The sequence below is a fragment of the Triticum aestivum genome, chromosome 6B, assembly GCF_018294505.1.
Source record: "Triticum aestivum cultivar Chinese Spring chromosome 6B, IWGSC CS RefSeq v2.1, whole genome shotgun sequence".
Lineage (NCBI taxonomy): Eukaryota > Viridiplantae > Streptophyta > Magnoliopsida > Poales > Poaceae > Triticum > Triticum aestivum.
Genome location: NC_057810.1, coordinates 457,719,281 through 457,736,417, shown reverse-complemented (window position 1 = coordinate 457,736,417; position 17,137 = coordinate 457,719,281). Strand labels below are relative to the sequence as shown.

The 17,137-nt window shown below is 40.8% G+C and overlaps 1 protein-coding gene across 1 annotated transcript in view; it reads left to right on the top strand.

The window, feature by feature from the left end:
• The first annotated feature begins 10,981 nt into the window (after positions 1-10,981).
• LOC123134230 (40S ribosomal protein S11) overlaps positions 10,982-17,137 on the top strand; it is a 25,030-nt gene continuing 18,874 nt past the window's right edge. Inside the window, exon 1 of the mRNA XM_044553511.1 lies at positions 10,982-11,052. Coding sequence (XP_044409446.1) covers positions 11,041-11,052 — 12 coding nt within the window. The 5' untranslated portion in view covers positions 10,982-11,040. The remainder of the gene's footprint in view (positions 11,053-17,137) is intronic.

Sequence of the window (17,137 nt, the reverse complement as noted above, 5' to 3'; positions counted from 1 at the left end):
CGAAGATCCGTAACTCCGATTGGATTGAAACCTTCGCCAAGATTTTTCTCCGAAAATTAGTTTTCTTGAGGCAAAAGAAGAGCATCAACCACCTTACGGGGTGACGACGAGGGTCAAGGGTGTGCCCACGCCCTTGGGGCAGGCCCCCTGCCTCGTGGCCCCCTCAGGCACCGTCTCGCGTTGATTTTTCTTCCCAAAAATCTTAAATATTCCAAAAATATTCTCCGTCCGTTTTTATCCCGTTTGGACTCCGTTTGATATGGGGTTTCTGCAAAACATAAAACATGCAACAAACAGGAACTGGCACTGGATCAATATGTTAGTCCCAAAAATAATATAAAAAATCGCCAAAAGTATATGAAAGTTGTAGAATATTGGCATGGAACAATCAAAAATTATAGATACGACGGAGACGTATCAGCATCCCCAACTTTAATTCCTGCTTGTCCTCGAGTAGGTAAATGATAAAAAAGATAATTTTTGATGTGGAATGCTACCTAGCATAATCTTGATCATGTAATCTAATCATGGCATGAATATTAAGACATGAGTGATTCAAAGAAATAGTCTATCATTTGACATTAAGACGATAATACTTCAAGCGTACTAATAAAGCAATCATGTCTTTTCAAAACAACATGGCCAAAGAAAGTTATCCCTACAAAATCATATAGTCTGGCTATGCTCCATCTTCACCACACAAAGTATTTAAATCATGCAGAACCCCGGTTTTAGCCAAGCAATTGTTTCACAATTTAGTATTCTCGAAAAATTTCAACTTTCACGCAATACATGAGCGTGAGCCATGGATATAGCACTATAGGTGGAATATAATATGATGGTGGGGGTTATGTGGAGAAGACAAAAAGGAGAAAGTCTCACATCGACGCGGCTAATCAACGGGCTATGGAGATGCCCATCAATTGATGTCAATGTGAGGAGTAGGGATTAACATGCAATGGATGCACTAGAGTTATAAGTGTTTGAAAGCTCAGACTGAAACTAAGTGGGTGTGCATCCAACTTGCTTGCTCATGAAGACCTCGGGCATTTGAGGAAGCCCATCATCGGAATATACAAGCCAAGTTCTATAATGAAAATTCCCACTAGTATATGAAAGTGAAAGCATAGGAGACTCTCTCTATGAAGAACATGGTGCTACTTTGAAGCACAAGTGTGGTAAAAGGATAATAACATTGCCCCTGCTCTCTTTTTCTCTCATATTTTTATTTTCTTTTTTTTGGTGGGCTTCTTTGGCCTTTTTTTTATTTGGGCTTATTTGGCCTCTTTTATTTTTCATAAAGTCTGGAGACTCATCCCGACTTGTGGGGGAATCATAGTCTCCATCATCCTTTCCTCAGTGGGGCAATGCTCTAATAATGATGATCATCACACTTTTATTTACTTACAACTCAATATTACAAATCGATATCTAGAACAAAGATATGACTCTATATGAATGCCTCCAGTGGTGTACCGGTATGTGCAATGATCTAGCATAGCAATGACATCAAAAAACGGACAAGCCACGAAAACATCATGCTAGATATCTTACGATCATGCAAAGCAATATGACAATGAATGCTCAAGTCATGTATATGATGATGATGGAAGTTGCATGGCAATATATCTCGGAATGGCTATGGAAATGCCATGATAGGTAGGTATGGTGGCTGTTTTGAGGAAGATATAAGGAGGCTTATGTGTGATAGAGAGTATTGTATCACATGGGTTTGGATGCACCAGCGAAGTTTGCACCAACTCTCGAGGTGAGAAAGGGCAATGCACGGTACCGAAGAGGCTAGCAATGATGGAAGGGTGAGAGTGTGTATAATCCATGGACTAAACATTAGTCATAAAGAACTCACATACTTATTGCAAAAATTTATTAGCCACCGAAACAAAGTACTACACGCATGGTCCTAGGGGAAGGGTTGGTAGGAGTTAACCATCGCACGATCCCGACCTCCACACAAAGGATGACAATCAAAAAATAAACCATGCTCCGACCATCACATAACGGTTCACCATACGTGCATGCTTCGGGAATCACAAACCTCAACACAAGTATTTATACTAATCCACAATCACTCACTAGCATGACTCTAATATCACCACCTTTATATTGCAAAACTATTGCAAGGAATCAAACATATCATATTCAGTGATCTACAAGTTTTATGTAGGATTTTATGACTAACCATGTGAATGACCAATTCTTGTCATCTCTCTAAATTGATATAAGTGAAGCAAGAGAGTGTAATTCTTTCTACAAAAGGTATGCCCACGCTCTAACAAATATAAGTGAAGCAAAAGAGAATTCTACAAATGGCGGTTTCCTATGTGAAGAGAAACAGGCAATCCAAACTTCAAAAGATATAAGTGAAGCACATGAAGCATTCTATAAATCAACCAAGGACTATCTCATACCAGCATGGTGTATAAAAGAAAAGTAAAAACTAAATGCAAAAGACGCTCCAAGATTTGCACATATCACATGAATGAAACGAATCCGAAAACATACCGATACTTCTTGAAGAAAGAGGGGATGCCTTCCGGGGCATCCCCAAGCTTAGACGCTTGAGTATCCTTGAATATTTACTTGGGGTGCCTTGGGCATCCCCAAGCTTGAGCTCTTGCCTCTCCTCCTTTTCCTTATATCGACACCTTCTCGATCATCGAACACTTCATCCACACAAAACTTCAACAGAAAACTCGGTAAGATCTGTTAGCATAATAAAGCAAATCACTAATCTAAGTACTGTTGCAAACCAATTCATATTTAGTTTTTGCATTATATCTACTGTAATATAACTTTTCCATGGTTTAATCCACTGATAAAAATTGATAGTTTCGTCAAAACAAGCAAACTATGCATCAAAAACAGAATCTGTCAAAAATGGAACAGTCTGTAGCAATCTGAACATTCACCATACTTATGGTACCCCCAAAATTCTAACAAAATTAGGAAAAATAATTTTTTTATATAAAGACATTGCAAAAAGAATCAGAACCGTTTGACGTTCCAGTAAAAAATGTAAAATCGCGCACTACAGCCAAAGTTTCTGTCCTGCACCGCACAAACTAACAAGCATTGTAAACATCCTAAAGGCAAACCTTGGCACATTATTTTTATAATACAATGGAAGTATACAAGGGGATAATTATTTTTGATGAAAAGTTTCTGTAATTAAGATTCACAAAGTTTCCGTGAGCATGAACAAAGTTCAAGGAGCTCTCCCACTTCAACAATGCTTGTCTTTCTTACTTTCACTTTCCTTTTTGAAAAGTTTTGGGTTCCCTCTTTTTTTAAAACTATATAAGAGCACTCAACAGAAATAAATGACTCTCTAAAACTTCCAGGTTGTCTCCCTGGCAGCGCTATCTTTAAAGCCATTAAGCTAGGCATGTAGTGCTCAAGTAATGAATCCACCCGGATCCTAAGGTATATCAAAGACAATTTTAATTAACAATGATTTGTAATTTAGTAGTGAGCACAAAGAAACATATATCAAGCAATGACGAAGCCTAACTCTCTTCCTATGCATCGGCATGTCATAAAAGAACAATTCATGCACACATAGTAAAGGCCAATGCATAGTATAAACAGTTTCTTGCAATTCTATTGTGTTGGAAACATGGAGAGGTGGAGGTATAGTTCCTCTCTCATAATAATTGCAAGTAGGAGCAGCAAGCACATGCATATTATATCTATCAAAATCATCATGTTTAGTAGTAAAACGGAACCCATTAATATAATCCTTGATAGACACAAACTTCTCTGATATAGTGTAGTCGGGAGAATTCAAAAAGATAATAGGACTATCATGCGTGGATGCAATAGCAACAATTTCATGTTTAACATAAGGAACTATAGCAAGTTCATCTCCATAAGCATCATTCATGTTGGCATCTTGGCCACAAGCATAGCAAACATCATCAAAAAGGGATATTTCAAAAGAATCAACGGGATCATGACAATCATCATAGTAATCATCCTTCGGTAAGAAAGAAGGGAAATTAAACAATGTATGAGTTGAAGAGTTACTCTCATTAGAAGGTGGGCACGGGTAGCTAATCCGCTCTTCCTCCTTTTGTTCTTCGCTCTCCTCATCATCTTTTTCATCCAATGAGCTCACAGTTTCATCAATTTCTTCTTCCATAGTTTCCTGCAAAATATTAGTCTCTTCTTGGACAACAGAGACATTCTCAATAGATGCATCAATATCGGAATTGAATTCATAAATCTCATAGCAATATTTAAGTATAGCATAATTTTCAGGTCTGTAAACAGCATCATCAAGATTTTCACACTCTTTAAACAAAGATTCAATTTCATAAGCACCCATAAAAGCAACGAATTCTTCTATTTGTTCCACATCATAGCAATCATATATATCATTAGTATAAGAAGCTAAGGTTTTATTATCATTAAATTTTCATGAAAAGGGAAGGTGTGGAGCCTTCATCCTAGAGCAACAAGTATAATCATATCTCAAGCATAGTTGCCTAGCATACCAATACAACATATAAATTTGATCCCATAATAGTTTCCCTTTTGTGTCAAGCGATAATCCCTAAAGTATTCACGTTGATCCAACGTGTCTCCCATAACATAATTGAATGTGGTTTTCTCAGGATTATCAAAGTAGTACATAATATCCTTCACATAATGAGCATGGAGGGTTTTAGGAGGTTCCCCATCTCCATGAGTAGCAAGTACACCTAATTTTTTTGGTATTTCGTGTTCCATATCCATAACTAAAGATAGAAAACAACTAAGAACAGTAAATAAAATTACTTAGTGATAAAGCAAACAAGCACACACGAGAATATTCACCCCACGCTATGACTCCCCGGCAACGGCACCAGAAAAAGGTCTTGATAACCCACAAGTATAGGGGATCAATTGTAGCCTCTTTCAATAAGTAAGAGTGTCAAACCCAACGAGGAGCTAAAGGTAGAACAAATATTCCCTCAAGTTTTATCGACCACCGATACAACTCTATGCACGCTTGACGTTTGCTTTACCTAAAACAAGTATGAAACTAGAAGGACTTTGTAGGTGTTGTTGGATAGGTTTGCAAGATAATAAAGAGCACGTAAATATAAACTAGGGGTTGTTTAGATAAAGAAGCAATAAAGTAAATGTAGAGAGTGTGGAAAAGTGGTGGTAGGAGTTGTGAAATTGTCCCTAAGCAATTGACTACTTTACTGGACCGATAACAAGTTTTATGTGGGAGAGGCATAAGCTAACATACTTTCTCTTCTTGGATCATATGCACTTATGATTGGAACTCTAGCAAGCATCCGCAACTACTAAAGATTATTAAGGTAAAACCCAACCATAGCATTAAAGCATCAAGTCCCCTTTATCACATATGCCACAACCCCCTTACTCGGGTTTATGCTCCTGTCACTCAAGCAACCCACTATAAGCGAATCATGAACGTATTGCAACACCCTACAACGGGAATCCCTCACGCTTGCGAGACACGGAGGGCACAATAGGACATCAACATAACCACAAGCAAATTAAACCAATCATATCAATTCACCAATTGCCGATAGGACAACGAAAATCTACTCAGACATCATAGGATGGCAACACATCATTGGATAATAATATGAAGCATAAAGCACCATGTTCAAGTAGAGGGTATAGCGGGTTGCGGGATAGTGGTCCACAGAATATAGATGGGGGAAGGTGATGGAGATGTTGGTGAAGATGATGGAGGTGTTGGTGTAGATCGCGGTGATGATGATGGCCTCCGGCGGCATTCCGGCGCCACCAGAAGCGAGGGGGAGAGAGCCCCCTTCTTCTTCTTCTTCCTTGACCTTCTCCCTAGATGGGAGAAGGGTTTCCCCTCTGGTCCATGGTCTCCATGGCGTGGGAGGGGCGAGAGCCCCTCCGAGATTGGATATGTCTCTCTGTCTCTCTCTGTTTCTGCGTTTTTAGATTATGCCCTTTCACCGTTTCTTATATATCCGGAGATCCGTAACTCCGATTGGATTGAAACCTTCGCCAAGATTTTTCTCTGAAAATTAGCTTTCTTGCGGCAAAATAAGAGCATCAACCGCCTTACGGGGTGCCCACGAGGGTCAGGGGCGCCCCCCTGCCTCGTGGCCCCCTCAGGCACCGTCTCGCGTTGATTTTTCTTCTCAAAAAATCATAAATATTCCAAAAATATTCTCTGTCCGTTTTTATCCCGTTTGGACTCCGTTTGATATGGGGTTTTCGCGAAACATAAAACATGCAACAAACAGGAACTGACACTAGGCACTGGATCAATATCTTAGTCCCAAAATAATATAAAAAGTTGCCAAAAATATATGAAATTGTAGAATATTGGCATGGAACAATCAAAATTATAGATATGACGGAGACGTATCAAGCATGTTTGGTTTATCTGTTGCATGTGTTGCTCCTACTTTTCCTTAACAAATTCTATTGGATTTTCCTATGTACTGTTAGCATGCAATCTGATCCTCTACTATATATGTTCTATATATCATGCGATGTGGTGCTTACTTATTAACTGTTTGGTTAATTTGTTGTCGTGTTCAGTTAACTGTTTGGTTCAATTTCTATAGTGTGATGTTCAATTCTTGTGGGTGCAATTTTGTATTGTCTTGCATGTGAGAAATAAATCGAATTTGGCTTTACAAAAATACATGAGAAACAAATACAATTGCTATATTTCCAAGTTATTAAGCATGCTTTGTTTGGTTAATTGTATGATCTTCTAGTATGTTATATATTGTGCAATGTGGTGCTCACTTAATGTTTGATTCATTTGTTGTGGTGTTTAGTTTACTGTTTGGTTCAATTCTATAATGCATGTTAAACTATTTTGGGTGTAATTTTGTATTATCTTCCATGTGAGAAATAAATCGAATTTGGTTGTAATAAATACATGAGAAACAAATACAATTGCTATATTTCCATGTTGTTAAGCATGCTTGGTTTGGTTAACTGTCTGATCTTCTAGTGTGTTATATTGTGCAATGTGGAGCTTAGTTACTGTTTATTCATTTGTTGTGGTGTTTAGTTAATTGTTTGGTTCAATTCTGGAATGCGATGCCCAATTTTTGCGGGTAAAATTTTGTATTGTTATGCATGTGATGAATAAATCGAATTTGGCTGTACTAAATACAATTGCTATATTTCCTAGTTCTTAATCATGCTTGGTTTGGATAAATGGTTTTTCCATGTGACTCGAATTAATCTGCTGAATCTGCAATGTGTTTATTTTTCGTCAACATATTTTACTGATATTATGCCAACCCTCACTTAACCTGATTAATAACTACCTTATATGTGTTGCAGGGAAACAATGAGAGGCACCAAGGTTTACCATCGAGGTTTGCACATGCATGGTCCTTTGTCTAATAACACATTATTGTGTAATTACAGAAACCATTCTAATATTTAGGTTTTTAACATTTGGTCTTGTACATGTATGTCCTGTTGTCAGAGGTTTTGACCCACTGTTAGACCCATTTTGCATATGGGGAAATGAGTTGTCCTTAAATATCAGTCAAGTCAAAAAACTCGGAAAGATTGTTAGGATAAAGAAACTAGCGACGAAAAACAACAACATCTTTGTCTGCATAATGAAGAAGACATCAGTGAACTACAGGATTGTACTAACTCTTATACCTTGTCTTTTTTATTCCTTTCCGCCATTTTCACATTTAGATAAGATATTTATGCTTATCTTTGTATTTAGGTCTTTCCAAAGTAGTTCACTGATGGTTACCTCTCAAACCACCTGTATGCTCAGGAGGCGAGGAAGGTATTCATACAATACCCATGGTACAATATTGAAGTCTTCCTCAAGAGGACAAATGATGGACGGTCAATCATCCACAGGCACTGGCCTAAAGTTGAAAGGACCTTCAACATCATTGAAGGCTCAATATTCGCCTTCCGCTTCAGCAGTTTTTCAGATGAGATTCATCTGTCTATCTACCGTATGATGCTAATTTCCAAAGGTTACAGATGTTGCATGTGAAACTTGGTGCTGGTGCAGTTGTGTAATGGGGTAGCCAGCTATATGCCTATATGGTGTAACTGAGCGCTGAAGCTAAATGATGTTGTACTCTGATGTATTTCAATTATGAGATTCTAGTTTCGTAATACGAAAATGAAATATATTGTGTGGTTAATACAAAATGTCAGTTTGATTAACATATGGATTAATAATAATAGGCCAATTAGCTTGCTATTGAGACAACACCGTGGGCAATGACCTCAGACAACCCACACAGTTTCTAGCAAGTAAATGTGTTGAATCAATGAATAATCACACATGACTTGCTCTGGAAAACTGTTTGCGTTAGGCCACCTTGCGCAAATATTTTCCACATAAAAATTGTGTGTGATGGACAGCTTATGCCACACAGTTTCTTCTAGGCACCGTGTGTAATGCATTCAATAACGCAAACGATAAAATTGTTAATATCATCTGCAATCGCAACGCTATTACAGATGATTTGATGGAGAAAATTGTGTGTGATGTACCTGTGAACGGAAATGTTTGTTTGGGATTCACCATGTGGAATGTACACACGAACGGAAATGTAGTTCTTGGATTGACTGTGTGGGATGTACATATGAACGGAAACATATGTCTTGGATTCACTATGTGGGATGTATTTACAGATAGAAATGATTGGACTTGTATAATTGTCTGCGATGGCTCGCCTGATTGCACACAAGCTCTTTTTGCTCCGTGTGTGTGACCGGAGGGCCTATCCACGACGGTTTCTGGGTCATGTGGGAAGGACCCCCTATCGCACACACATGCAAGGCGACGGTTTAAAACTTCGTCGCGGAAAGGGGGTAAAAACCGTTTGTATAGCAGCTCAATACACTAGTGATAACCGGTGCTTGAGGACTCGTGCGAGGGAGGGGACACATGAGATGACCCGTCTTGCACACCAGGTTTCCCTTTTGCGTAGCCATGGGTTGTTGCTGCCCAGTATCATGGTCGTAGCACTTCTCCGAGGAGTCCAACCTCTTCAGCAACGTTACCATCCCTTATGGAAGTACAACTATTCCAATGACTCGACTTGCTCCATCAAAGGTGAATTTCATGAACGCCGCATGCTGGCTCAAATGCTAGTGGCAATGTTTAAGAGGGACGAGTCAAACCTCCTCAAGGGAGTAAACACACGACGACTTCTCTTGCGAAAAGCCTCCTTGAGTTGTAAGTTTGTATAACCATCTGTCATTTTTCCGGAAGAAGGTATATAATTGCATGATTAGCTTTTCACCTCATCCGACCAGAGCTGGGGACAATGGTCCACAAAGCTGGAGTGTCCGGCTCCACACACCGACATTCCTGGGATCCTCGATGGGTGATCTATTTAATCTAATTGATCCAGGTAGGGCTAAAATTCCTTTTTTGTAGGAAATCTAGGTTCATGTTATCAAAAGCCTTCTCGTAGTCTAACTTAAAAACTAGGCCAGAATTGTTAGATCTATATGTAGAGTGAAGCACCTCATGTGATGTGACCATACTCTCCAATATGAACCTGCCTTTTATAAAGCAGTCTGATTGCTAGAAGTTAAAAAGTTCATGAGAAGAGCAAATCTGTTTGTAAAGACCTTAGTAAAAACTTAAAAATACAGTTGAGCCGACTGATTGGTTTAAACTTTTTCACACTAGTAGCATCCTCCTCCTTGGGGATGAGGGTTAGTATAGCAATGTTCAGTCTGTATATATCTAGTTTGCGCTTATGAAGTCATGGAAAAGGGCCGTCACATCTTGTTTAATGACCTCCCAAAATTTCTATAGGAAAAAGTAAAGGTAAACCATCTAGCCCAATAGCTCCATTAGAGTATGAACCAAATATTGCTGCCTTTACCTCTTCCTAAGTAAAAGGGGCTTGAAGGGAAGCATTGTCAGCTTCTGAGACCTTCTCCTCAGTGGCAAAAAAATTAACATTTAAACTAAAACCTTTTCTATCTTCTGTTTTAAAAGGTCTTTATAGAAGGAAGTGGCTATTTTCAGCATTTTATCTGAATCAGCAATAGTACCACCCGGACCATCTAGAGCATGAATCATAGTTCTTCTCCTCCTTTGGTTGGCAAATGCATAAAAATACCTACTGTTTTGTCACCTTCTAAAATGTTTCTATCTCTAGATCTTTATTTAGCCTTAGTCTCCTCTTAAAGCCAGGTATGATTCAGATCCTTGAGGATCTATTTCATTCTTTTAGCTCCAACCTCTGATAGAGGGGAAGTTTCTGACTTGACATCTAGAATATCATACTCCTCGGTGAGGTCTTTCTGATCTTTCCTAAGGAGAGCTTCTATGGTTTTGCTTCACCCCTTAGCAAATTTTCTAAATATCCTAACTTTCTCCTGCCCTATTTATATGGCAGAGTTTTCTTTAACATGAGCAGACCAATGTTTAGCTACTAGATCTTTGAAATCCTCTCTAAGAAACCACCATTTTTCAAATTTGAAGCTGGTGCTTCTAGGGATGGTTCCAAGACCTGAGTCCCTTAGCAAAGGAGTATGGTGACTTCCAGTCCTTGGGAGGCCTGGGAGAAACTTAAAGGAAAAATAGCATCTAGCTTAGTATTACAAAAAATTCTATCCATTAGTCAACCATTAGAGCAGAGATATCTTAATTAACAGACTTTCTATAAAATGATATACATTTATATTTATCGAAGCAACAAAAAAATCACATAATAAATATAAAAATGACATAATTATAGACAGAATTATATGTTTTTAGGTAAACATCACTCCACTTTATTCAACTATACAATGTTCACTTTTTTTGAGAAACAACTACGATGTTAATAGGGAAGCCAAACATGCCGCAAATTCCCAACCATCTAAAAAAAGTAGCCCAACTGGGGGAAACCAGCTTGAGACCCAGGCCCACAAGAGCCCATCTGATTTGCATACATCATAAACGAGCGCGACGAGTAGGGTTTCTGTCTCGGCTACCCCTTCTCTCGTCTCTCGCCGCCTAGCGCGTGCCGCCGTCGGCCCCATCGCCTTCGAGCATCAGCCATGGCAGAACAGGTCAGCTATGTCGATCCTACCACTTAATTTCGTCTTCACTTTCTCTTGTTTGCCTAATTCGAGTTATATGGGGCATTCGTCTGAGTCAAATTACTTTATTTTTTGACGAAAATTTTACCTAATTTCCATTGATTAGTCTGATAGAAGATTTGGGTCTAGCACGGTAGGTTCTTTCGGTGTTAAGTAGAGCAATATTGAAGTCCAGCGTTGATATGGCACAAACTATTAATATTTGGGATTGTCCATTCGCTTCGCCTATCGCCAAGTGACTGAGACTGGACATTCCAAAATAGTAGACGTAGTGGCATATATAAGTTTGATCACGGCATCCTTGCATTTGCTAATTCTAATGTTCTGTAGGCAGACTCTTCAGGTTCTGTCGTAGATGGATTTTTATATTAACTTGTGAAAGTTCGAAAAGAGTATTTAACCAAAAACTACCACATTTGCTGGAAACGTGACAGAAAACTACCACTCTACGTTTTTGTGCGAAAAACTACCAAATTTAGACTAAACCGTGGCAAAAAACTACCAACTCGGGAAATCGCTCGCTTCGCCCGCGCTAACCCCGTTTTTGACCGGTTGGGCCCGCGAATCGCCACGCTGGCGAACGGACGGCCGCCGCGCGTTGACGGCCGTTAAAGGCCCGTCCGCTGTCGGAACGGCGCCTGTCGGTGGGCCAATAAGTGAGAGCGAGCTCAGCCGCTCATTCTCCTCCTCCTCGCTCGCTCTCACTCGTCCTCACTCCATCCTCTCCCTCTCCCTCTCCCTGGTCCTCTGACCTAGGTCAGCCTATCGCCGTCGCCGCCGCGGCCATTGCTGCCGGTCGAAGGTGAGGATGCCATCCTGGTATGACGAGGACAGCTCGGACGAGGACATCAACATGGTTTCATTGGATCAGCAGCTATTTGTAAGTGCATAATGGTGGAACAGAGTTAGGGTTAGGGTTAGTTCATCCAAATTGGAGATTCCAATTTGCTTTTGGTTTGATTCGAAGTTTCTTTTGCAGGAAACCCCTGACACTGTGGTGGAACCATCTTTCTGTGGTTCTTACACTGAATCTGAGCCGACGTGCATGATGCATCATCAGAGGCCGAAGAAGATGGTGGCTTTTGAAGGTTCTTTGACTGGCAGGCGTTTCCTGGGTTGTCCTATGCAGCAGGTATTAAATCTTGAACGCTAACTTGTTTTGCTGGTGGAGATGTGTGATGTGTTTTGCTGCTGGAGATGTGAGATGTGTGGTGCAGCATGTGGTGCAGAGATGTGTGCTGCAGCATGTGGAAGCTATATATGAAAGTAGATCTTTAGTTAACTGAATTCAATACATGACTGAACCTGATAACACCTACAAGCAGATATCTTTAGTGTATTATGAACCTGAGAATATAGTTGTTAACTGAAAAAGAACAGAGTAGGTGTTAACTGAAAAAGAACAGAGTAGGTGTTAACTGAAAAAGAACAGAGTTAAATGAATTTATATCTACTGCTAAATGTAGTTGTTAACTGAATTTATCTCTGTTGCTAAATGTAGCTGTTAACTGAATTTATCTCTGATGCTAAGTCAGGTGCATATTGATGTAAACAAAGGGTTTCAGTTAAATGAAATGACTTTATGACTTTTGGTTTCTGTACTAAGTTTGTTACTAAGTGCTTTGTGCTTAATTATAAATAATTGCTTCTGTAGGATGAAGGTGTGAACTGTGGGGTTGTGGAGTGGGTGGATGGTCCTTGGCCAGAGATTCTACAAAGGTGCCTAACCAGGATTTGGGACATGTATCATGAGCAGAACTTGGGCAGGGTGAATGACAAACAAGCCCATGAGAAAGAGGTGGCCAAGCTACAGAAGGAAATTGATTTCCTGTCAAACAACTACAGCTAGTTGGTGGAAGATGTATCCAACCTATTTGACTACCAAGATGACAAGATGTCTCATGACATGGACTATACCAGTCAGGCAATCAATGAACTAGCTGAGAAGAAGAAACAACTTGAGGATCAGGCAAAGATTGAGTTAAGTATGGAAAAGCTGAAGCTTGCCAAGGAGCAAAGGTGCATTCTTCAAAGCCAAGCAGAGATCATTCAAAACATGAGGAAGGCCATGAAGGAAGTGGAGGGGGACAGGGACCTACTTAAGCAAGAGAAGAAGTTAGAGTATCTTATTGCTGATCTGCTCAATGCTGGGCATGACAGCAAAGCTAAGCTGGAGAGGATCAAGGCAATTATGAATGAGTGAAGTGGTTGGTTTGTGGGTTAAGTAATTAGTAGGCCTATATATATAGCTGGCCTTGGAATGTCATGCATGTTAGGTGTATATTTTGGGAAAGTTTCATGTGCTTTCAGAATGGTATGAGGGAGGGAGGTATTGCTATGGTTTAAGAACTACTTGGTTTTATCTATGATGTAATGACTATTCGGTTAAGACCTACTATGCTAAGTACTCATGCTAAGTTAAGTAAGTAAGAATGTTTTATCTATGATGAGGTTGTTTTACTCTGCTTATATCATGTGTGATAACTGACAGTAGTGACATAGTTGGAAGTAGCAAGTAACATATATAGCAATTAGCTTAGATAGTCTGACAAATAACTTAACATAGATAGTCTGACATAGATAGATAGTAGTGCCATTCATAGTCTGACATAGATAGCAACTACTATTAAATAGTGCCTGACATAAAGATGAACTACTAGTAGATAGTGCCTGACGAAACTGAACCTAGGAACTTACTGCACTTAAGAAAGTTCAGGACTGACGAAACTGAATATTAGTGCAGCAGTTTTGTAACGCCCTCGATGCGGCTATAGCTCCCACGTGTCGAGGCACGACTTAGAGGCATAACCGCATTGAAAGCAATGTCGCAAGTCAGGCAATCATTACAACATCCCATGTAATATATAATAAAAGGGGGAGATAACATAGTTGGCTTACACTCGCCACGTCACATCAGAGTACATAAATAACATCCATCAAACAAACACTCATGGCCCGACTACGGCGCCAAAATAGAAAAGAACCCAACATGCGACAAGGTCCTGAATCGATAACCCCAACTAGGCACCACTACTGATCATCCGGAAAAGACACATAGTAACGCTGAGAGTCCTCGTCGAACTCCCACTTGAGCTCGTAATCGTCACCTGGAGCGGAATCACCTGGACCTGCATCTGGAGTTGTAGTATCTGTGAGCCACAGGGACTCAGCAATCTCACACCCACGCGATCAAAACTATTTAAGCTCATGGGAATGGATAAGGCAAATATATGTGGAGCTGCAGCAAGCGACTAGCATATATGGTGGCTAACTTATACGCAAAAGAGAGCGAGAAGAGAAGGCGAAGCACGAGCGAGAAGCTAAAGGAACATCCTGCGCAAGCATAACTCCAACACCGTGTCCACTTCCCGGACTCCGCCGAGAAGGGGCCATCACGGTAACACACACGGTTGATTCATTTTAATTAAGTTTAGTTCAAGTCATCTACAATCGGACATTAACAAATTCCCATCCGCCCATAACCGCGGGCACGGCTTTCGAAAGATCAATCCCTGCAGGGGAGTCCCAACTTAGCCCATGACAAGCTCTCACGGTCAACGAAGGAATAGACCTCCTCCCAAGACGTTCCGATCAGACTCGGTATCTCGGTAACTCAAGACACTTCGACAGGTTAAAACAAGACCAGCAACACCGCCCGAATGTGCCGACAAATCCCGATAGGAGCTGCACATATCTCTTTCTCAGGGCACACTCAGATTGTCTTAGGTACGGGTAGGCCAGCCCAGAGTTGCCCCTGGTAGCCACCGGTAGCTGACAGGTGGACCAACACTCAGAGGAGCACTGGCCCGGGGGGGGGGGTAAAATAAGATGACCCTCGGGCTCCGGAAACCCAAGGGAAAAAGAGGCTAGGTGGCAAATGGTAAAACCAATGTTGGGCATTGCTGGAAAAGCTTTAATCAAGGCGAACTATCAAGGGGTTCCCATTATAACCCAACCGCGTAAGGGACGCAACAATCCGGGAACATAACACCGATATGACGAAAACTAGGGCGGCAAGAGTGGAACAAAACACTAGGCGAGAGGCCGAGCCTTCCACCCTTTACCAAGTATATAGATGTATTAAGATAACATAGCAATATAATGGTATCCCAACAAGTAAATAAATGTTCCCACGAGGAACGGCTCCAATCTTCACCTGCAGCTAACAACGCTATAAGAAGGGCTGAGCAAAGCGGTAACATAGCCAATCAACGGTTTGCTAGGACAATGGTGGCTTAGGGGTTCAACATGGCAATTGGGAGGCTGACAAGCAAAAGGTAGGCATCGTAGCAGTGGCAAAGCAAAAGAGCGAGCAAACTAGCATAGCAAAGATAGTAGTGATTTCGAGGGTATGATCATCTTGCCTGCACAGTTGTCAGAGTTGACTGGATCCTCACAAGCAAACTCAACGGTCTCCTCGGTAGCGAACTCGTCTCCCGGCTCTACCCAACAAGACAAACAAGCAACAAGGATACAATCAACCACGGGCAAGTCCAAGCAATATGATGAAATGACGATATGCTATGCGGGATGCGATGCGGGATGCAATATGCAAGATATGACAGGAAATGCATGAACCTGGCATCAAATTTGGAAACCAAGTGTGCCACTGGATAGAGGGGATGAAATCGCTTGAAAACGATATAAAGATCATAGGAATCGGAGCTATGGTTTAGAAATGGCAAGCGTTTTAAGATATGACACCGGTCTGCGATTTACAGCAAGTAGGCATCTAAATGCAACGAAATGGACATGCTACAGCCACCAAACATGAAAACAAAATACATGGAAGTGATGTACACAAGATGGTTGACAAAACAGTAGCACTGAGCCATAGGCAAATTCATCCAGTAAGAGGTTCAAACAAGCATGGCTAAAACGCAAATGCAAAACAGATTTCAGACTTAGTGAAATTAACACTAGTCTGAAATTTCAGATCACGATGCTCTCTTCGGAGCAGCAAAACAACATGATAGAAAACCTGAACATGACAAGTAAGAATATGGCATGGAGCTACTCAACAAGCTTAATAAAACACCAAAGTGACCTGGGGCCAAAATGGTTCACAAAATACTCTACCGAGCTCACGAACATCGCTCGAACACAATCAGTTTTCAGACTTAGTGAAAACTGAGACATGCTGAAATTTAACTCACGAAGGCATGTAAACGAGCTCGATGCACTCACTACGGTGCAAGTCATGGCAAGGAAAGCATATAAACAGCAAGAAGGCACAAAGTGCTAGCTACACATGGCAAGAACGAAGGCATAGCATGCATGGAACACTAATGGTAGCATCGGCAAAATCGCAAACAAGTTGACGATCTGCCCAGATTAACAACGAAGCAAAAGTTGAGCTTGATTGAGTCAACCTATAGCACTCCACAAATGCCAACAAAGACATGGATGGATAGAGCATAACATAAATATCAAAACTCCCTTACTGATCATCCTCAAAAGAGGCACGGATCATTAGGAAACAAGCTGGACATATAGCATCATGAACTAAAATATCCCAGACTTAGTGAAAATCACTAAGTCCCTGAAATCTGCAATCTCAGGTACCTCTCTTCGCAAGCTTGCACAAGACAACACACACATCCTAAAAATGCATGGGTGGCACCTCTGGAAAGAAGACAAAATGCTTCACAATTCATCCCAAAGGGGCACAGGCATATCATGCACGAATTAAGCATGACAAAAATGACAAAAGTGCATGATGAACTAACGGATCTGCAATTTAACTCATGAAGCCTCTTTCTAACAGCATTTTGAGTATCAAGATGACCTCAAATGCAAATGATGCAATGGAACGAAATGATGTACATGTCGAGGCGAAGATTTTGATATATCATACGCCCAAAACGGATCTACGGTTGCGGAGATACAAGCAGTCAAAGAATGCATAAAAATCTGGGAGATTAGGGTTTTGGGGAGAGGTCAACCTAGCCCAGATCCAGATCTGGCGCGGGCACGGATTCCGAGGCGGCGGCGGTACTGATCACCGGCGACGACGGGGAAGGAGGCAGCGGCTGGCGACGAGGGGACCGGAGGG